Source organism: Corylus avellana, chromosome ca4 (genome assembly GCF_901000735.1).
Source record: "Corylus avellana chromosome ca4, CavTom2PMs-1.0".
In the NCBI taxonomy this organism is placed as follows: Eukaryota; Viridiplantae; Streptophyta; class Magnoliopsida; order Fagales; family Betulaceae; genus Corylus; species Corylus avellana.
This window is the reverse complement of record NC_081544.1, coordinates 3593216-3614458: the sequence shown is the minus strand read 5'-3', so window position 1 is coordinate 3614458 and position 21243 is coordinate 3593216. Positions and strand designations below refer to the sequence as shown.

Sequence of the window (21243 nt, the reverse complement as noted above, 5' to 3'; positions counted from 1 at the left end):
AAAAACCAAAATATCCCTGATTTTTGTTTTTTAAAAAATAAAAAAACGTTTTAGAAGTTGAAATTTTATACAAAAGTCAGGGGTATAAACGTCATGTGACGTTTAAAATCTGACGGAGGGGTCCAAATTGAAAGCAATTGAAAGTTCAGGGGACTAAATTGAGAGATTTTGAAGTTCAATGGGATATTTCAAAATGGGTGGAAGTTTTGGGGTTTTTAGTGAAGTTTCCCCTAAAAAAAATAAAAAAAAATCATCGGTTAACCGACTTAACTGGCTTTTCAAATGAATTTTGAAATTTATCTAGTATGTTTCCTTATTGTTTTGTCGTGCTTATTTCTAGTTGTCCTTTTGATATGTGTTATATGAATTTTACTTATCTTTTCATTTATAAAGCATATGCTTTATTGATTATGTAGTTATAAAGAAGTTGATCAATCTTAACATAAAAAATTGAAATTAATAATTAACCGACTTAATCAACCACTTATTAACCAACTAACTGATTAACCGAAAAAAATCGAAAAAAATTCAAAATTATTCAGTTAGTTAATTAATTAACTTAACCGACATTCGCAAAAAAATTTCGTAGTAAAAGTTGAAAATTAAAAAGTGAAGGAGTGATTTCTAATCAAAATTTACTCATAACTTATTATACATTTATCTTTTCTTTTTGGGTTAAATACCTCATACCCTCCTAGGGTCTGTCAACTTTATTTTTTTTCTTGGGGTTTTCGTTTTGCCTCATGGGAATGCAGGTTTTGACAAGGACTGATTAAATTAATCCAGGTCAGTTAATGAGTTAAATTGTAGTGAACCGTCGAGATGTTAAGCATATATTTAAATTTTTTCATCTTTTTTAAAAAAAAAAAAAAAGAGAGAGAGGGAAAAAACTTGGGGGTTGGCCATTTGGGGGTGGCCCTTTGGCCATGGGGGTGACCAGGCCACCCCCATCTGGCCTGATGGGCCACCCCCAAGTTTTTTCCCTTTTTTTAAAAAATAAATAAATATGTGCCACGTGTCAACATCTGATTGGTCCCGTGTCAGTCCTAGTGGTCAACTAACGGATGGACTAACTTGGTCCTTTATCAAAACCCCAGGGGGTCTTGTGATAAAAGTGAAACCCCAGAGAAGAAAAAATAAAGTTCGTAAACCCTAGGGGGTATGAGGTATTTAACCCTTTCTTTTTTCTTTTTTCTTCTTGAATAAATAGTTATTCTCCATTTTGAAAGAAAAAAAATAATAATAAAAGTTATTGCCATTATCTGTAAACAAGAAAGGGAAGAGAAGAAATCCAGAGTCCAAGCCATGTGGGCTGTGCACCCCGCCACACCCAGACTCTGCCTCCTCCCTCTTACTCCATACACTCCTTCCGCCCTCACCATCTCAGCCAACTCTCAACCAGCGCGCCACCGCTCCAAATCACCAGGACACGACGCCGTCCCAACAAAAGACATCAAAGGACTAGGCCACACCATCCTCACGGCGCTCAATTCCAGTCATCCCAGCACAAATCCCGATCCATTCCCAGAACAGCCAAAACAAGGAAAACACAAACGAGCAAAGCAAAAACAAGAAGAGGAGGGAAGGCAGATAAGTGGGTCAGATGTGCTTTGGGCTCTACGGAGAGCAGCCGCTCAGAAAAAGGCGACGAGTGGAAGTAAGAAAATGAAGCAGCAGAAGGGGGTGTCATCTTCTGTGGGCGGTCGCGGGGAAGAGGAGGGTGTGGATTATAGTAAAGCGAGGCCGTTGTGCGTTAGGAGTGAGTGGGGTGCGAGGTTGGATGAGTTGGAGAAGCGTCTTCAGGAGCTTTCTGAGACCCATTGAGGATTCCAGGGGTTTGTCTTTCTTTGTATTTTGCGATTTATTTATCAAATTCATGTAATGGGATTTGTTGTTTGGTTTTATATTTTCGTATATTGGATTTTATATTGTATAGATTGGCTGGATAGAAACAGGGGTTGTGTTTGTATAGTTGCTTTATAGAGGTTTGGGGTGTTGTTGGGATTTGTTTGCAGGTTGTCTTGTCTGCATATTGTATTTCCTTTGTAGGGTTGTTTCCTGCGGGTGCAGGTGAGTTCCGGCTGTTCTAAGTTGGAGTGTTTGATTGTAACTGATTTTGCAGTTGTGTTTAGTAAAATCTTCATTCATCGAAAAAAGATAAGAGACCCTTTTGTTATAGTCCGATTACTTTTGTTAACCAAAGAGAAGACAATTTTCAATCTAGCCATAACTCAAGAATTCAAAGGAATTTTCAATCTAGAAACTGTTTCAGATCTTGATCCGAATTACTAATAAATAAAAACAATGGAAAAAAAAAACGAAAGCGTGCGTAATTCCTCTCCATTTTCATCCCAATATTCGGTGCTCTCTATCTCACACTTTCCCTCTTCAATCTTCGCGAACAAGCATTTGAAGAGAGAAGGCAATGGAGAAGAGCGAAAGCACATCAGGCGACATGTCTCGGCCATGGTAGTCGAACCACACTGTCTACACCAACGCTAAAGCAGGCACTAGTTTTCCATCCCTGCAATTCCCCTTTATTTTTTGAAGTTTTTGCTACTTTTATCCTTTTATTAAATGTCTCTATTAAATTGATTAAGAATTTTTCATCGTTGATGTTCGTTTGATTATTTTATGAATCAAATTAATTTCTCAATCCGTGAACCTTGTACACTAAATTAGTTTCAATTATGTGTTGGAATTGTTGGTTTTATGTACTTCTTTTATATGGAATGTGTTATCTTGTGAGGGTTTTAGGCATGGATTGTGGGGGGGGGGGAGGGGACAAAGGAGAATGCAAAGAGTAGTGTATGAGATGAGCGAAGGATCTAAGTATTTCGATAATGAGGAACGCAAGGAAGCCTTTACAGGGCGGAAAATCGAGAGCATCTGTGCTCAATGTGCGAAGCTCACTCCAGCCGATATATCTCACTATCAGATGATATTTTCACCTTTTTTTTTTTTTTTCCTGAAGTACTAAGATATTATCTTAGGTTTGTCATGCATGCTGACTTTATTACATAACGGAACTGTCCCTATATATGCTCTGATTACTGAGTAGTGTGCAGAATTCATTTCAAGCATCCACTTTTCCCCCCTATGTTGGCTATGTGTGTGAGGTTTTGGTGAGGCATGCAGTTTCTGGTATATGGTATATCCTATTTGCAGGTGGCTGATAGAAGAATTTTAGAGCTAGAAGCTGCATGTGACTTGTCGAGGATTTGGCTGCACCTAGATATAGACGTTTTTTATGCTGCTGTTGAGACATTAAGTAACCCATCGTTTTAGGGCAAGCCAATGGTTGTTGATCTCCATGGCTAATTATGAGGATGGGATGCATGCTGAAATCTTTAAAGGAGGTCATGAATGAAATTGTGACTATTTCATGTATACTTCTTTGTTATTTTGGACATTTTCAGTCCTCAGATTGACTTGCAAATCCCGTTTTAAAATTTTGATTGCCTTTATCTTTGCTTTGTTTCCACTTTAAACCTGATCTGATCACCCTGCAGGCATGGAGATTCAGGGTTTGTGCAGCAACGCCTGGTTTCGTTACACGTAAATTATGTCCGGAATTAATTTTCGTTCCACAGATTTTAAAAAGTATACTTATTACAGTGATTTGACTATAAAAGGTTAGATGTTCTAAATTCAAGAAAGGTTTTGGGATGTAACTTGTTTGTTAATTGATGATCATTAGTTTGCTTGTATTTCTTGTTGTTAGACTGTTAGTTTTCCAGAAGTATGATCCCAACTTCATGGCTACTAGTTTGCTTCTTGACTATAAAAGGTTGGATGTTCTAGATTCAAGAAAGATTTGTGATGCAGCTCGTTTGTTAATTGCTGATCATTACTTTGCTTGTATTTCTCGTTGTTAGTTTTTCAGAAGTATGATCCCAACTTCATGGCTCCTAGTTAGTAGTTTGGATGAAGCATACCTTGATATAACTAATGTCTGCAAACAAAGGGGCATTACCAGTGGAGAAGTAAGTTAGTGCATATAATTGATTTATTGCCTGTGCATGCTAGATTTTGTATTTTTTACATAGCTTCATTGCATTCATTAACAGTGATAGGCTTTTAATGTTAAACCTCTTGTTTTGGTACTCTGCCTTTGCGAAGATTGCTGAAGAACTCAGAACCTCTGTTAACGAAGAGACTGGTCTTCCGTGTAGTGCTGGAGTGGGACCAAACTGCTTACTTGCTAAGGTTCTGCTGGCTATTTTCTTGATATTCTGTGTGTGTGTGTATCGTGCATGGAATCCACCATATGCCTTTTCAACACACACAAAAAAAAAAAAAAATTGAGGCGTATAGCAAATAAATAGAAGTTTGCATAATTTATTAGAGAACTTCACATTTTGTGTAATAAGGCAAGTCATTTTATTTCATGGGAAGTCCATTGCCAGGAATAGATGTTAGGTATATCTACCAAAAAATATTTTATTTTAGGTTTGGTGTAAAAGATGGATGACTTTTCTTTGCATCTTGAGGGAAGAAATCAACTTTTGGAGGCTGGAAAAAATGTTTTGATAGCATGCTTCCCGATGTATTCAAATCAAACTACATGCATTGCTTATAGCACAAAACTAGGCATGCCTATGAAGTATAGAGTTGATTGCTTTGAAATCAAGAATCAAATTGTTTGGAGGTTAAGAAAAGCTGTGATGAGAAGCTAATTTGGAAAGAAAGATAAAAATGAGAATATATGAAAAATTTCAGGAACAGCCCTAAATTCAATCATAAGATAAGGTTTTGGGGTATATAGTTTGAGATGTGCTTTCTGCAGGTGGCAGCAATATTGTTGCTGCCATGTTATGAGTTCTTAAGGATAATACAAAATCACGTTATGTGCCCACAGTGTGGTAGTATGCTAGTTAGTAAAACCATAAAATAGGGGAAATCAAATCAAGAACAAGCTTAACATCTGCAATAACTGATGGTTCACATACATCTTAATTGCCTTATCTCTCTCTCTCTCTTATGTTCCATTATTTTGTTTTTGAATGTTTGTAGATAATTTTTTGCAGGTAAAGAGGGTTTACACATATCTGCGTTTGTGTCACCTTTTAGCTGTATCTCTTAACTTTAGTTTTGCATAGCGTTAACACAGTTAAGTCAAAGTGATTAAGATCACTTATGTATTCCTCCATATATTTGTTTTCTCAGGTTTGTTCAGATATGAATAAGCCAAATGGACAATTCATCTTACCAAATGACTGGTTGGCTGTCATGACATTTATATCCTCACTTCCCATACGAAAGGTATATTTGTGAATTATTGATCTACTTCAGTGGAGTGACATGATTTATTTGATTTATTTATTGAGACTAGAACTCCAACGCTTCATAAGATTTCCCAAAGCTTGATTAATTAGTTTCCACCAAGTTTCCTAATTCATTAAATACACGTACTGCATGGCATGACAAGTAGCTAGATTTAGTGAATGCGTTCTTCATAGTACTTAACCTTTTCCATCCATGGTTACTTGCTCAATTTACAAATGTACAAATTTTGGAGATCAGCGAAAGGGAGGCTAAAGGAGATGGTTGATAGAAGATTATTTTACTTAATTGCTTTTTTTTTTGCTTCTTTTCTTTTTCTTATCTATACTTTTAGCAGAAATAAGCATTTGACCTCTGACAATTGACAAATTTGAAACCTCATCAGGTTTTCCCAGAAGGAAAATATTGGGAGCCAAAGCGAAGGTAAAAAGAAGAAGATATCTCCAAAAGATAAGGGACACATTCCAATAGATGTGTTCTTTGTTAAGAGCTGTCAGAATTTTTAGCGTTAATCCATTTGTTCTACCCCTGTATGTAGTTGTGTATGCTATAGTAAAAAATGGAGTGCGTGAGAGCAATGCAATAGATAGATATTCCTTTTACGAATTGAACACTGTAAAAGTCTACCAATAAATTAAAAATTGAAGATTGTAAAAAATGCCTTGGAAATCAGTTTTCACAGGTAAGTCTTCCTCGATATATATGTTTTCTCAGGGATTTTCTCAGGGCCAGGGGTGGTCTTTTTTGTATTTCCTTTTTTTTCAAAGCTTCTATGATTTTCTTCCTATAAAAGTTATTTTCCTAAAAGATAAATTTAACCCCAAAAAACTACAAAGAAAAACACTAATTTTACACCTACTCTTTGCAAAAAAATTACTCCATAACAAATGACATACGGATGTAATCTCCCACGGAAAAAAAGAAGGTTAAATAATATATTTTTGTTTAATACAACATTACTGATTTTTAATGAATGCAATTTCAAACGTCATTTAGGACTAGGCTCAACTTGCAAGCGATCCTATTTTTCTTTACATGTTTTTTTGCCACGTCAATTCACTCATTTATATTACATATATAAATATAATTGCCACATACATAGTAAAACCTAAAACCTATGTAACTTCAATATATGCATGCATAATAAATCTCATGTAACTCTCAGATGAATGAGAAACTAAAAGACACGAAATCATTAAACTTAATAAAATACAAAAAAAGACTTATGAAGATATTTTATAAGAATTTAAGTTTATTACTCAATATTTGATTGATTCTACAGCCAAGGAAGGTCCTAGACTCCTAGATGACAACAAATAATGTTGAACGACTAATTAAATAATAAACAAGGTAGAAATATGCAGTAAATCAAAGGAGTAAGCCAACAATAAATGCATAACCAAAGATTTGTTAATCATATATATACAATTGAAAATGGTGTACCCTAAAGTGGTATAATTGTTATACAAAAAATGAAGCCAATTCCCTAATTTAAAACTCTTAAAAGAATCAGCTCAATCAGCAATCTGAAGCCTAAAAACTCAAGAAGGAGTCTGCTGCCATATCATTCATACTCTCGACGGCAGAGAACCAAAACTGGCCAACATCATGACCCAACACCGATTCAATATCAAGGATTGAATTTGTTTCCAAGAGAGCGTCAATTTCCTCCAAAGACCACTCATCCTTTGCTTCTTCTGCCTGCTGCGTACTACTTGGTGTGGCAGCAATAGCAGCTTCAGTAACTGCAGCATGCAAAGCATTATTGTTCCATTCATCTTCTCCATCCTCATTTCTTAAATTGGGAGTAACAAGCTTCATGCTTATATCTTCGGAGTAATTTGTAGAACCAGAGTTTCCCGAAATTGTTGTTAAACAGATACTTGATGGGGTTGTTGTCACTGAACGATCATTTGGAAAGTTGAGGCGGGCACAAGATCCGTACAGTGCTCTTGCAGCTTTGTCGTAAGACAAGGCAGCATCAACAGAATTTTCAAAACTGCCAAGCCACATCTTTTTTCCTTTTGGCTCTCGAATCTCAGCAACCCATTTACCCCATGTCCTCTGCCGAACACCTCTGTATTTACATGATGAGTTTTCGGGTCCTCCCTTCCCTTTCATGCATCCCTTCTTTGACCCAATACCTGGAGCTTTACGAACAGATTTGATCTCATTATTACAGGACTCCAGTTGGACATTACGCTCTTCCCACTTGGCGAGGGTCTCAGCAATTGATAGAGTAGCATTTTGTCTACTTCGAGACTTCCTCTTCCTGCAAGAACTAAATGGCAAAGACATCAATACTAATGCAAATTAAGCAAAAAGGCAACAATCAATGGCAATAAAAATATATACGAAACTTTAAGAATCAATGCAAAAAAAAGAAAAGCAAAAAAAATGCAACAGTCAATGGCGGAGACTTGACGTCGAGCAGTAGTCGGTGGGGGGCACATAGTGCAAGGGTGGGGGGGGCGGAGAGAGAACTTTACTGAGTTCTCTACCATCAATGAACCTTCTTCACATTAATTTAAGAGAAAACCCTAGAAATACTAAATTTAACTAATAATATTAATTAATTAACTAATTAATTAGTTTCCTTTTTTTGATTCATATTAGAGGAATAATTAGTCAAACTGGTAAAAAGTAAACAAATCGAACGATCGCAGGCTGACAGAGGATCATGAGGGACGATGCGGACGCACCACCGAGTGCACTCGTAGGAGTCGACGTAGAACAAACAGAGTGAGAGTTGCACCTCGTAGAGTCCAGACACGGCGTCTGACTGGGTCCGAGCACTGACCGCGTCGACTCAGGACTGGTCGAACGCAGACCATGCATGTAGCCTCCGAGGACCAATACGGCGGGTCTTACGGAGGAGTGGGGCAGAGAGGAAGAGTGCAGTTATTTCTATTTTATTAATCAATCACAAAATCCAAAATTATCACCCACACCCACACAATCAAAAACCACTTTCCGCTGCAGTCCAGAAAAACCCTAATGAAATTAGGGGTGAGGGGGGCAGAGAGAGAACTTTACTGAGTTTGGGCTGGATCAATGAACATTATGAACCTTCTTCACATTAATTTCAGAGAAAACCCTAGAAATACTAAATCTAACTAATAATATTAATTAACTAATTAATTAATTAGTTTCCTTTTTTTTTATTCATATTAGAGTAATAATTAGTCAAAGTGCTAAAAAGTAAACAAATCAAACGATCACAGGCTTGCAGAGGACCATGAGGGACGATGCGGACGCACCACCGAGTCCATTCGTAGGAGTCGACGTAGAACATACAGAGTGAGAGTTGCACCTCGTCGAGAGTCCAGACAAGGCGTCTGACAGGATCCGAGTGGCCGAGTGGACTCAGGACGGGTCGGAGGCAGAGCATGCATGTAGCCTCCGAGGGCCAAAACGGCGGGTCTTACGGAGGAGTGGGGGCGGAGAGGAAGAGTGTATTTATTTTTATTTTATTAATCAATCACAAAACCCAAAATTATCACCCACACCCACACAATCAAAAACCACTTGCCACCGCAACCCAGAAAAACCCTAATGAAACAATAGATCAAATAAAGGGAAACAAAGAAGAAAAGGTTTTGATCAACCAACCTTGATGCCGTATCCTCCGAAGAAATGGCCATCGAAAAACCCACAACCCAGTGATCGTAAATTTGTGATCTTTTTCAGACAATGAGTACCAACGATTCCGATGAACGGCGATTGTGATCGGCGATTTGAATTAGGGCTTCGTTTCTACGCGGGAAAGAAGAAAGTTGAAGAACTTTTCAGACCAAAAAAAAAGAAAACAGAGTGCTTTTTTTTCTTCTCAGCACAAAATACGGGTAAAATACGGAATGTTTTTTGCTCCGAGCCTACCTACGCGTATTTGTAGTGGATTCGGCTTGGGTATTGGAGATTATGACACGTGTCCCCTACTTCTTGTTTGGCCGTTCATTCTTGGCTCCGTAGCATATCTCTTCTCAATTCTTTTATTTATTTAAAACGAAGTCAATATTTGTTTCACATTTCTTCTTTTTCGATCTTTTTAAATTAATTTGTTGTATTTTTTTATTCAGTGCATGCATGCACACTCATTCATCTATCAAAAGTATCAGAGGATTATAGAATTAGAAATTCTATTCTTAGGATTTTATTTTTTATTTTTTATTCTATTTAATACAAGATAATAAAATGATAATTTTTTTAAACAGACAACTTAGTTAACCGGTTATACAATAACCGGCTGGTTCTGGTTGGTATTTGGTTATCCGGGCTGGTAATTAATTTTTTTTTTTTAAAAAAAATTTGGCTTATTTTAGGTATTAAGCTTAATTTAACCATTTTGTACCCATTTTAATTTTATTTTTTTTATTTTTTTTTTTTAAAAAAAAGCAGACAACTAGCCTTAAAATGCCTTAAAATTTCATTTTAAAAGCTTACATAATACATGAGATTAAATTACATCTATATAAACTACATATATGATATATCAACCGATTTAACTACAAATTTCATTTTTATGAGATTAAACAGTAAATAAATAAAGAAGAGAAGTGAACTTTTCTCTTCTTCCTCGTACCTAATCCCTGACCGCCATAGTTACTAACCAGGTCCGGCTTAATGGCTACGCCAATTAGGCTACCACTTTAAAGTTCATAATTTATTAAAGGCCCAAAAAAAAAAAAAAAAAAAAGTAAGAAGCCTCAAGAAAAATAAAATAAGAGGAGGCCATTTGACATGCTATAAAGGTTTAGAGTAAATAAAAAAATACCGCAACATGTTTAAATTTTTAAAGTAAAGCACGACCCACTTTTTTTTTATATTTCTTTTTTTTTTTTTTCTCTTATTTTCTTTCATCATTTCTATTATTCTCTTTGTTTATTGGTTTTATCATTTTTTTTTTTTATTTCTTTGATATTGATTGAGAATAATATATTATCAATATTTGAACATAAAAATTTGATTAGTAATTTTATATTTATATTTTTTATTTTTGGAAAGCACGTGTCAATCCTCTCCTTTCGTCCCAATATTTGGCGCTCTCCCTCTTCAATCTTCTCGAACAAGCGTTTGAAGCGAGGGAGAGAAAAAAAGAGAGGGCGATGGAGAAGAGCGAAAGCACATCAGGCGACACGCCTCGGCCATGGCCCATGGCAGTCGTACCACAATGTCTTCACCAACGCTAAAGCAGGCAGGCACGTTTCCGTCCTTCCAATTTCCCTTTCTTTTTTTGAATTTTTTGCTACTTTTATCCTTCTATTATAAATTGACTAAGCATTTTTCATCGTTGCCTTTGGTTTGATTTTCTTATGAAACGAATTCAATTATATCTTGGAATTATTGGTTTTTGTGTACTTTTTTTTTTTTCTTTTTTTAAAATATGTGATTTGTTATTTTGTGAGGATTTTAGGTGTGGATGGGGTGGACAAAGAGAGAGTGCAAAGAATAGTGTATGAGATGAGCAAAGGATCTAAGTATTTCGAGAATGAGGAACGCAACGAGGCCTTTATCTTCGCTTTGCTTCAGCAAGTTTTTCTTTAAACCTGATCTGATCATCGTGCAGGCACGGAGATTTGGGGTTCGTGCTGCAATGCCTGGTTTCATTGCACGTAAATTATGTCCGGAGTTAATTTTTGTTCCCGTAGATTTTAAGAAGTATACTTATTACAGTGATTTGAATAGGAAAGGTATGATGTTCTAAATTCAAGAAAGATTTGTGATGCAGCTCGTTTGTTAATTGCTGATCATTACTTTGCTTGTATTTCTCGTTGTTAGTTTTTCAGAAGTATGATCCCAACTTCATGGCTGCTAGTTTGGATGAAGCATACCTTGATATAACTAATGTCTGCAAACAAAGGGGTATTACCAGTGGAGAAGTAAGTTTTCGCATATAATTGATTTATTGCCTGTGCATGCTAGATTTTGTATTTTTTACATTCATTGCGTTCATTAATAGTGACAGGCTTTTAATGTTAAACCTCGTGTTGGTACTCTGCCTCTGCAAAGATTGCTGAAGAACTCAGAACCTCTGTTTATGAAGAGACTGGTCTTACGTGTAGTGCTGGAGTGGGACCAAACCGCTTGCTTGCTAAGGTTCTGCTGGCTATTTTCTTGATATTCTCTGTGTGTGTATCCTGCATGGAATCCACCATATGCCTTTTCAACACACAAAAAAAAAAATAATAAATAATTAAAATTGAGGCATATAGCAAATAAGTAGAATTTTGCATAATTTATTAGAGAACTTCACATTTTGTGTAATAAGGCAAGTCATTTTATTTCATGGGGAAGTCCATTGCCAGGAATAGATATTAGGTATATCTACCATAAAATATTTTATTTTAGGTTTGGTGTAAAAGATGGAAGGCTTTTCTTTGCATCTTGAGGGAAGAAGTCAACTTTTGGAGGCTGGAAAAATGGTTTTGATAGCATGCTTCCCAATGTATTCAAGTCAAACTACATGCATTGCTTATAGCACAAAACTAGGCCTGCCTATGAAGCATAGAGTTGATTGCTTTGAAATCAAGAATGAAATTGTTTGGAGGTTAAGAAAAGCTGTGATGAGAAGCTAATTGGGAAAGAAAGATAAAAATGAGAATATATGAAAAATTTCAGGAACAGCCCTAAATTCAATCATAAGATAAGGTTTTGGGGTATATAGTTTGAGATGTGCTTTCTGGAGGTGGCAGCAATATTGTTGCTGCCATGTTATGAGTTCTTAAGGATAATACAAAATCACATTATGTGCCCACAGTGTGGTGGTATGCTAGTTAGTAAAACCATAAAATAGGGGAAATCAAATCAAGGACAAGCTTAACATCTGCAATAACTGATGGTTCACATACATCTTAATTGCCTTATCTCTCTCTTATGTTCCATTATTTTGTTTTTGAGTGCTTTTAGATAGTTTTTTGCAGGTAAAGAGGGTTTACAGATATCTGCGTTTGTGTCACCTTTTAGCTGTATCTCTTAACTTTAGTTTTGCATAGTGTTAACACAGTTAAGTCAAAGTGATTAAGATCGCTCATGTATGTTACATCTTTATATACGTCTTCCTCCATATATTTGTTATCTCAGGTTTGTTCAGATATAAATAAGCCAAATGGACAATTCATCTTACCAAATGACCGGTTGGCTATCATGACATTTATATCCTCACTTCCCATACGAAAGGTATATTTGTGAATTATTGATCTACTTCAGTGGAGTGACATGATTTAATTATTTGGTAAAGTTAGAGCTTGCAGAATGAGTGTTTTTGTTTTTTCCCTTTTGTTATATGTAGTTATGAAGTCTCAATTTAATTTACATTTCTTATCACACACTTGGGCAAACTTGTTTTACAGATTGGGGGCATTGGTAAGGTCACTGAACATATTTTAAGGGATGTTTTTGGAATCAATACATGTGTGGATATGCTGCAAAAGGGTGATTTTCTGTGTGCATTATTTTCTCATTCTACAGCAGGTTAGAACACTGGTTGGTTCTTTCTACTGTTTTCTTTGATTCACCATAAACATGTAGTTTTTATGTACCTGTTATATTGTCGAAAGAACATAGAAATTATACTCTCACATCTTAGCATACCCTGTATTTTATATGATTAAAGCACCTTGCCTCAGTTAAAGATCTGCTTCCTTTTTGTACCTTTCCCCCTCTAACTGCAATTTATGCTCCTTCTTTGCCTTCTTTTACCCTTTTTGGGAAAGAAAGAAGGAAAAGGGAGGGGGGGAAGAGGGGGATTGGAAACAAAGGCCGTTCTCATTCAAAAACCAATGACCAATGTTTGATCTCATTTAAACAGAGGTTGTTCACTCTGTTTATTTTGAAATTCGTTATGTAGCGTACTTTTCAAAACAATTAAGATCAGTGGTTGTTCAATTTTTAATTTTCTTTTTTACTTAATCCCCTACATAGTCTTGCCCCGACTTATCTCATACCCTTTTGATTGTGATCTATTGTTGATGTTGTTGTTGTTGTTGTTGTTGTTGTTTTTTGTTTTTATTTAGTATATCACCACAATGACCACATCGTCTATTCATTGCAGATTTTTTTCCTCTCTATGGCATTGGGGCTTGGGAAAACTGAGACCCCACAAGTCATGTTACGGAAGAGTATCAGTAATGAGATCGAGTACATTTTCTGCGACAGATGATGAGGCATTTCTTCATCAGAAATTATGTAAGTGGTCCCACCATTTTCACCCTCCTTGTGCTTAATTATTATATTGTTAATATTTCTTTGTAATAAAACATGCAGTCAATTGGCCTTAGTTTGGTTTAGGATTTCTCACTCTAGAACTCTGCCCAGCCAATTTTTTAGCAGAAAAAAAAACACATCTAAAATTTTTAAACCAAGACTCAAGATTTTTAATAATAAGGCTGGGTTGAGTTCGACTCAGCCAAGTTGCATTCTTTGTTCCAACTCCTTGGGTTTTGCTTAAACCTTTAGTCACAACCTCATGAAAATTATGCTGACTCGCATCTAAAGTTGTGTTTAAAGGTGCTAAAATTCTTAAAATTATAGATCTGTTATCAATTATGGGCATTGTATAGGTAATATGTAAGACATTGTGACTAAATTCTGTTTGAAAATAATTGGATTCCCCACCCCTGTGCAAAAGTTAGCCTTGTTAAGGTTTAAGGTTGTGCTTGCAGCTGATCTTGCGGAGATGCTTTCTTCTGACATGCAGAAAGAAGGTCTTTTGGGGCGAACATTGACTCTTAAACTAAAACCAGCATCTTTTGAGGTATTTTTTGATCCTCCATTACGATTCTTTTTATAAAGTCAGTCAATACCTACTCGCAAGATTTGATGTGCAACCTTTTTCTGGTGTAGTTCTTTTAGCAATTCTGCTCAACTTCCCTGCTCCTTTGCAACCTTTTATTTATTTACTTTTTCTTTAGAAGTGGAGAAGGGACTTGTAGTCTATTTTCTCTCTGACAATTTTATTACTTCTTTGCCTTGTTTGTTATTCTTCTAATTTATTCCTGGCCCCCATTTTGTAATCACTAATGAGTAATCTGTGTTTACTATGTGCCACAACAGGTTAGAACCAGAGCTGTGACTTTGCAAAAGTATATTTGCTCAAGTGAGAATATTTTGCAATATGCTTCAAAGCTACTAAAGGCTGAACTTCCTGTCTCTTTGAGACTGATAGGTACCATAGAATTTGCTATTAATATTCTTCTTTACGAAAAAAAGTACACTATCTATTCATTTTTCCATGGAGGGGGGGATAGGGCGGAGTGAGGACCATGATAAAATTGAATCTTGCACCTTGTAGGGCTTAGAGTATGACAATGCAATTGTATTGCTTATTTCAGGCCTGCGGTTGTCTCAATTTAATACAGGCATGGTTAGTGCTCCATCTGGAACTAGACAAAAAACTCTCACTGATTTTCTTATATCAGGGGATGCAAATAGGAAAAGTACCAGTGATAATAGTTCCCTGGGCTCAATTGTTGATAGCCATGAGATATGTAGTTACGGAGATAGAGATTTATTGGACGGCAGCCACTTACCAGATTTGGAAGACAGACACTATTAGCAACAAGGCTGGTGGGATGGAGAAGATTTATGAGCCTTTGAAGAATGAAACTAAAAACAAGGTATGTGAGAATTTTAAAGACTGGTTCTAATCTTGACCAAGACTAGAATCTTTTTTTTTTTTAATTGTAGTAGAACTCATTGAAAATGCTGAGTTCCCTGGGCTCAATTGTAAACCCAAGTACACAAAATATACAAGAGAAACCATCTAATTAAAAGGAAGGACAATTAAGAATTGGAGGTGTCAACAAATTGTCAATGGGCTTTAGCCAAATGGCACTTGCACAGTTCCACCTACCTAAAATGTGGGATGGTGGGCGACAGGTTGCAGATTCTAATCCTGCAGGGTACACATTGGGTTTACCAAGCAAAAAGAAAAAAAAAAAAAAAACTGGCAACAAATTTTGAAAGATATTTATTGTTAAAGCCAAAGTCCATGACATATTTCACAAAGAGTAGTCCCTTAAGCTCGCTTCATAAAGTTATTTTCCTTTAAATGTTCTTTGATTCTGCGCCATCCATAAGCCCCAGAACAAACATATTGGAGCCATTCCCCAGACTGGTCTGTTCCCCTTGTTACGAAATCTACCACTCAGTGTGGAAAGATCCTGAGTTATCAATTCTGGAAGAACCGAACACACCCAACTACTGAGAACAAAAAGAACCATTCTTTCTAGCAAAAAAATTATGCAATAAAAAATAGTTTGCTGATTCTCTGACCTGTTTATGTTGGCAGAAGTTCACAGTTGATTCATTCTAATAAGATTATGAAATAGTTAAATCTTCTTGTGTAGCTGTCCAAAGCGAAGACCTACGCATTTAGAACAGCCCTAGAACGTTCAAACCGCTTTCCTGCGGAGAGAGATTTGCTAGAACCCCTCAGGGCTGTATTTTAAATTTTGAAAAATGTAAATTAGTGTGCATTTCTTAGTTTTTAAGTAGATCATGTAGATGTTTATAATTTGTCAAAAAAAATGTAGATGCTCATATTGCACTGCTTTCTTGTATATTCCTCACTTGTTGATTTACTTGAGAGTTTTTTTTTTCCTCTTTTCTTTTTTGGATTTTACCTTTTGTGTAGGTGAATACACCACACCCAAAATCTCATCAAAATGCTGTGACTGGGTTGTTGGAAGCAGATTCCATCAAGTTTCCTAATTCATTAAATACACTTGCTGCATGGCATGACAAGTAGCTAGATTTAGTGAATGCGTTCTTCATAATACTTAAACCTTTTTCCATCCATGGTTACTTGCTCAATTTACAAATGTACACATTTTGGAGATCAGCGAAAGGGAGGTTAAAGGAGATGGTTGATAGCAGATTATTTTACTTAATTGCTTCTTTTTTTTTTTTTTTTTCTTCCTCTTCTTTTCTTTTTCTTATCTATACTTTTAGCAGAAATAAGCATTTGATCTGAAAATTGACAAATTTGAAACCTCATCAGGTTTTCCCAGAAGGAAAACAATGGGAGCCAAAGCAAATGTAAAAAGCAGAAGATATCTCCAAAAGATAAGGGACACATTCCAATAGATGTGTTCTTTGTTAAGAGTTGTCAGAGTTTTTAGCGTTAATCTATTTGTTCTACCCTTGTATATAGTTGTGTATGCTATAGTAAAAAATGGAGTGCATGACAGCAATGCAATAGATAGATATTCCTTTTACGAATTGAACACTGTAAAAGTCTACCAATAAATTAAAAATTGAAGATTGTAAAAAATGCCTTAGAAATCAGTTTTCACAGGTAAAAAGGGGTTCTGTCGTAGTATGTTTTAGTCAACTTTTAGCCTTATCTCTTAACTTTAGTTAAGTATTAACGATTAAGTAATTTACATTTTTATGTACGTACGTTCTTCCTCGATATATATGTTTTTTCAGGGATTTTCTCAGGTGTGGTCTTTTTTGTATTTCCTTTTTTTTTTTTTTTTTCAAAGCTTCTATGATTTTCTTTCTATAAAAGTTATTTTCCTAAAAGATAAATTTAACCCCAAAAAACTACAAAGAAAAACACTAATTTTACACCTACTCTTTGCAAAAAAATTACTCCATAACAAATGACATACGGATACCATCTATATCTGTAATCTCCCACGGAAAAAAAAAGGTTAAATAATATATTTTTGTTTAATACAACATTACTGATTTTCAATGAATGAAATTTCAAACGTCATTTAGGACTAGGCTCTACTTGCAAGCGATCCTATTTTTCTTTACATGTTTTTTTGCCACGTCAATTCACTCATTTATATTACATATATAAATATAATTGCCACATACATAGTAAAACCTATGTAACTTCAATATATGCATGCATAATAAATCCCATGTAACTCTCAGATGAATGAAAAACTAAAAGACACGAAATCATTAAACTTAATAAAATACAAAAAAAGACTTATGAAGATATTTTATAAGAATTTAAGTTTATTACTCAATATTTGATTGATTCTACAGCCAAGGAAGGTCCTAGACTCCTAGATGACAACAAATAATGTTAAACGACTAATTAAATAATAAACAAGGTAGAAATATGCAGTAAATCAAAGGAGTAAGCCAACAATAAATGCATAACCAAAGATTTGTTAATCATATATATACAATTGAAAATGGTGTACCCTAAAGTGGTATAATTGTTATACAAAAAATGAAGCCAATTCCCTAATCTAAAACTCTTAAAAGAATCAGCTCAATCAGCAATCTGAAGCCTAAAAACTCAAGAAGGAGTCTGCTGCCATATCATTCATACTCTCGACGGCAGAGAACCAAAACTGGCCAACATCATGACCCAACACCGATTCAATATTAAGGATTGAATTTGTTTCCAAGAGAGCGTCAATTTCCTCCGAAGACCACTCATCATTTGCTTCTTCTGCCTGCTGCGTACTACTTGGTGTGGCAGCAGCAGCAACTTCAGTAACTGCAGCATGCAAAATATTACTGCTCCATTCATCTTCTTCATCCTCGTTTCTTAAATTGGGAGTAACGAGCTTCATGCTTATGTCTTCAGAGTAATTTGTAGAACCAGAGTTTCCCGAAGTTGTTGTTAAACAGATGCTTGATGGGGTTGTTGTCGCTGAACAATTATGTAGAAAGTTGAGGCGGGCACGAGAGCCATACAGTGCTTTTGCGGCTTTGTCGTAAGACAAGGCAGCATCAACAGAATTTTCAAAACTGCCAAGCCACATTTTTTTTCCTTTTGGCTCACGAATCTCAGCAACCCATTTACCCCATGTCCTCTGCCGAACACCTCTATATTTACATGATGAGTTTTCAGGTCCTCCCTTCCCTTTCATGCATCCCTTCTTCGACCCAATACCTGGAGCTTTACGAACAGATTTGATCTCATTATTGCAAGACTCCAGCTGGGCATTACGCTCTTCCCACTTGGCGAGGGTCTCAGCAACTGATAGAGTAGCATCTTGTCTACTTCGAGACTTCCTCTTCCTGCAAGAACTAAATGGCTGAGACATCAATACTAATGCAAAGCAAAAAGGCAACAATCAATTGCAATAAAAAGATATACGAATCAATTGCAATAAAAAGATATACGAAACTTTAAGAATCAATGCAAAAAAGGAAAAGCAAAAAAAATGCAACAGACATCAAGCAGTAGTGCAAGGGTGGGGGAGGGGGGCGGAGAGAGAACTTTACTGAGTTTAGGCTGGATGATAGGGAATTCTAGATCTACCATCAATGAACCTTCTTCACATTAATTTCAAAGAAAACCCTAGAAATGCTAAATCTAACTAATAATATTAATTAACTAATTAATTAATTAGTTTCCTTTTTCTGATTCATATTAGAGTAATAATTAGTCAAACTGCTAAAAAGTAAACAAATCAAACGATCACAGGCTTGCAGAGGAACGTGAGGGACGATGCGGACGCACCATCGAGTCCACTCGTAGGAGTCGACGTAGAACAAAGAGAGTGAGAGTTGCACCTCGTCGAAAGTCCAAACACGGCGTCTGACAGGGTCCGAGTGACCGCGTCGACTCAGGACGGGTCGGACGCAGACCATGCATGTAATGTAGCCTCCGAGGGCCAAAACGGCGGGTCTTAGGGAGGAGTGGGGCGGAGAGGAAGAGTGCATTTATTTTTATTTTATTAATCAATCACAAAACCCAAAATTATCACCCACACCCACACAATCAAAAACCACTTTCCGCTGCAACCCAGAAAAACCCTAATGAAATTAGGGGTGAGGGGGGCGGAGAGAGAACTTTACTGAGTTTGGGCCGAAGGATAGGGAATTCTAGATCTATCATCAATGAACTTCTTCACATTAATTTCAGAGAAAACCCTAGAAATACTAAATCTAACTAACAATATTAATTAGTTTCCTTTTTTTGATCCACATTAGAGTAATAATTAGTCAAAGTGCTAAAAAGTAAACAAATCAAACGATCACAGGCTTGCAGAGGAACATGAGGGACGATGCGGACGCACCACCGAGTCCATTCGTAGGAGTCGACGTAGAACAGAGTGAGAGTTGCACCTCGTCGAGAGTCCAGACAAGGCGTCTGACAGGGTCCGAGTGGCCGGGTGGACTCAGGACGGGTCGGTGGCAGAGCATGCATGTAGCCTCCGAGGGCCAAAACGGCGGGTCTTACGGAGGAGTGGGGGCGGAGAGGAAGAGTGTACTTATTTTTATTTTATTAATCAATCACAAAACCCAAAATTATCACCCACACCCACACAATCAAAAACCACTTTCCACCGCAACCCAGAAAAACCCTAATGAAACAATAGATCAAATAAAGGGAAACAAAGAAGAAAAGGTTTTGATGAACCAACCTTGATGCCGTATCCTCCGAAGAAATGGCCATCGAAAAACCCACAACCCAGTGGTTGTAAATTTGTGATCTTTTTCAGACAATGAGTACCAACGATTCCGATGAACGGCGATTGTGATCGGCGATTTGGATTAGGGCTTCGTTTCTACGCGGGAAAGAAGAAAGTTGAAGAACTTTTCAGACCAAAACAAATAAACACTCTTCAGTGCTTTTCTTTCTTCTCAGCGCAAAATACGGTATTTTTTTTCCATGAGCCTGCTACGCGTATTTGTAGTGGTACTGGATTCCGCTTGAGTCTGGAGATTACGACACGTGTCCCCTACTTCTTCTTTTACCGTTCCTTCTTGGCTCCGTATACATTCTCTTCGGTCTCAATTTTTTTATTTTTTTATTTAAAAAAGGAATTTCCATACCATTATTATTATTATTATTATTATTGTAATTTCAAAATACTAATTAATTAGATAAACCAAATAAATGTGAACATAATATGTTAAAAGATTAAAAAGAAATATGGACTTAAATCGTAAACTCTAATCATCTTATTAAACATTAAAAACTAACAGATTTTGTATGCCTATTCTATTTAATTAGTTAGGAAGAGCATACTGCGTAGTTAAATTATTTAAAAGCTAAAATGATGTGGAACAAGTCACATAAAGTAGGTCCTCAGTTTCATTTAGGTTTTATTAATTAATTAGGTTATAAGTATTTAATTTCAATTTAAAGAGTTGTATTATATTAAAATTCAATAATGATATTGGCCAAAGTCAGTCAAATTAGGATTATAATTTTTGTTGATGTCTATTCAAATGGAGACATATTAGAAATGATTATATAATAAACAGATTCTGTTTGAGATGTGACTCGTGTTCTTCTTAACCTTTTTTTTAAAAAAAAAATAAAAAACTAGTATCTAACTATGAGTGCCATTTACTTAAAGCAATAGTTTTTTTTTTTTTTTTGAATGTAGTTAAATGTTTTTGAGGTACTAGTGATAACAGATAAGGCCTATTATCAAATGATTGCCCCAATTTTCAAAGTATGGTAGATGGTACGTACCGAGAGATGGTCCATAATTTTTAACAAAAATGCAAGCTAAATCAATCATAAATTATCCCATGTGATCCATATACCTCATTAAATATTTTTTTAAAAAAAATTAAAACTAAAAAATAAAAAATAAACATTATAAAAATTTTAAAAACATTTTAAAAAAGTTCAAAAGAAACAAAAACAAAAAACAAAATTATTTAAGCGATGAATTGAGACACCATCAGGGATAGTTTGACCTACTGCCAAAGGTTTTGTTTTGATTTTTTTTTTTTTTTTTTTTTTTTTTTTTGTGTGTGTGTGTGTGTTTTTTTTTGACCAAATAGGGGTGGGGGGAAGGGCGAAACCATTCTCATATGGTCATTTGGGGGTGGCCAAAACCATCATATGCCCTGGGATGGTTTGGCTATGGGGCGTGGCTTTGGGATTTTTTTTTTCTTTAATAATATTATTGAGTTATATGGGACATGTGTCATATTCTGAAAATTGTTGACGTGAATCACTGTTAAATTTATGGATAGAAGATGGACATAAGTACAATCTTTGTATTTTCACTC

The 21243-nt window shown here is 35.8% G+C and overlaps 4 protein-coding genes and 1 pseudogene across 4 annotated transcripts; 3 read left to right on the top strand and 2 right to left on the bottom strand.

The window, feature by feature from the left end:
- The first annotated feature begins 1268 nt into the window (after nucleotides 1-1268).
- LOC132177803 (uncharacterized) lies at nucleotides 1269-2178 on the top strand. The gene has a single exon (XM_059590265.1). The coding sequence runs from the start codon at nucleotides 1306-1308 to the stop codon at nucleotides 1822-1824; it is 519 nt and encodes a 172-aa protein (XP_059446248.1). The 5' UTR covers nucleotides 1269-1305; the 3' UTR covers nucleotides 1825-2178.
- Nucleotides 2179-2840: 662 nt separating this feature from the next.
- On the top strand, nucleotides 2841-5961 carry LOC132177804 (DNA polymerase kappa-like). The gene is made up of 6 exons (XM_059590266.1): nucleotides 2841-3635; nucleotides 3725-3790; nucleotides 3879-3986; nucleotides 4123-4209; nucleotides 5170-5265; nucleotides 5672-5961. The coding sequence occupies exons 3-6, from the start codon at nucleotides 3891-3893 to the stop codon at nucleotides 5711-5713; spliced, it is 321 nt and encodes a 106-aa protein (XP_059446249.1). The 5' UTR covers nucleotides 2841-3635; nucleotides 3725-3790; nucleotides 3879-3890; the 3' UTR covers nucleotides 5714-5961.
- Nucleotides 5962-6819: 858 nt separating this feature from the next.
- LOC132177870 (dehydration-responsive element-binding protein 2A-like) lies at nucleotides 6820-8992 on the bottom strand. Its single transcript, XM_059590349.1, has 2 exons — nucleotides 8899-8992; nucleotides 6820-7567 (listed from the first exon to the last, which is right to left on the bottom strand). The coding sequence occupies exons 1-2, from the start codon at nucleotides 8928-8930 to the stop codon at nucleotides 6820-6822; spliced, it is 780 nt and encodes a 259-aa protein (XP_059446332.1). The 5' UTR covers nucleotides 8931-8992.
- Nucleotides 8993-10703: 1711 nt separating this feature from the next.
- LOC132177805 (DNA polymerase kappa-like) lies at nucleotides 10704-16154 on the top strand (annotated as a pseudogene).
- Nucleotides 16155-17543: 1389 nt separating this feature from the next.
- LOC132177869 (dehydration-responsive element-binding protein 2A-like) lies at nucleotides 17544-19712 on the bottom strand. Its single transcript, XM_059590348.1, has 2 exons — nucleotides 19635-19712; nucleotides 17544-18282 (listed from the first exon to the last, which is right to left on the bottom strand). The coding sequence occupies exons 1-2, from the start codon at nucleotides 19664-19666 to the stop codon at nucleotides 17544-17546; spliced, it is 771 nt and encodes a 256-aa protein (XP_059446331.1). The 5' UTR covers nucleotides 19667-19712.
- Nucleotides 19713-21243: the final 1531 nt, after the last annotated feature.

Excerpts from the sequence above, each read along its gene's own strand:
- LOC132177803 (XM_059590265.1), top strand. The coding sequence starts at position 1,306 with ATGTGGGCTGTGCACCCCGCCACACCCAGACTCTGCCTCCTCCCTCTT.
- LOC132177804 (XM_059590266.1), top strand. The coding sequence starts at position 3,891 with ATGATCCCAACTTCATGGCTCCTAGTTAGTAGTTTGGATGAAGCATAC. Across the intron at positions 4,210-5,169 it reads CAAACTGCTTACTTGCTAAG|GTTTGTTCAGATATGAATAA; the intron begins GTTCTGCTGGCT and ends TTGTTTTCTCAG. Across the intron at positions 5,266-5,671 it reads CCTCACTTCCCATACGAAAG|GTTTTCCCAGAAGGAAAATA; the intron begins GTATATTTGTGA and ends AAACCTCATCAG.
- LOC132177870 (XM_059590349.1), bottom strand. The coding sequence starts at position 8,930 with ATGGCCATTTCTTCGGAGGATACGGCATCAAG. Across the intron at positions 7,568-8,898 it reads TCGGAGGATACGGCATCAAG|TTCTTGCAGGAAGAGGAAGT; the intron begins GTTGGTTGATCA and ends TTTGCCATTTAG.
- LOC132177869 (XM_059590348.1), bottom strand. The coding sequence starts at position 19,666 with ATGGCCATTTCTTCGGAGGATACGGCATCAAG. Across the intron at positions 18,283-19,634 it reads TCGGAGGATACGGCATCAAG|GAAGAGGAAGTCTCGAAGTA; the intron begins GTTGGTTCATCA and ends TAGTTCTTGCAG.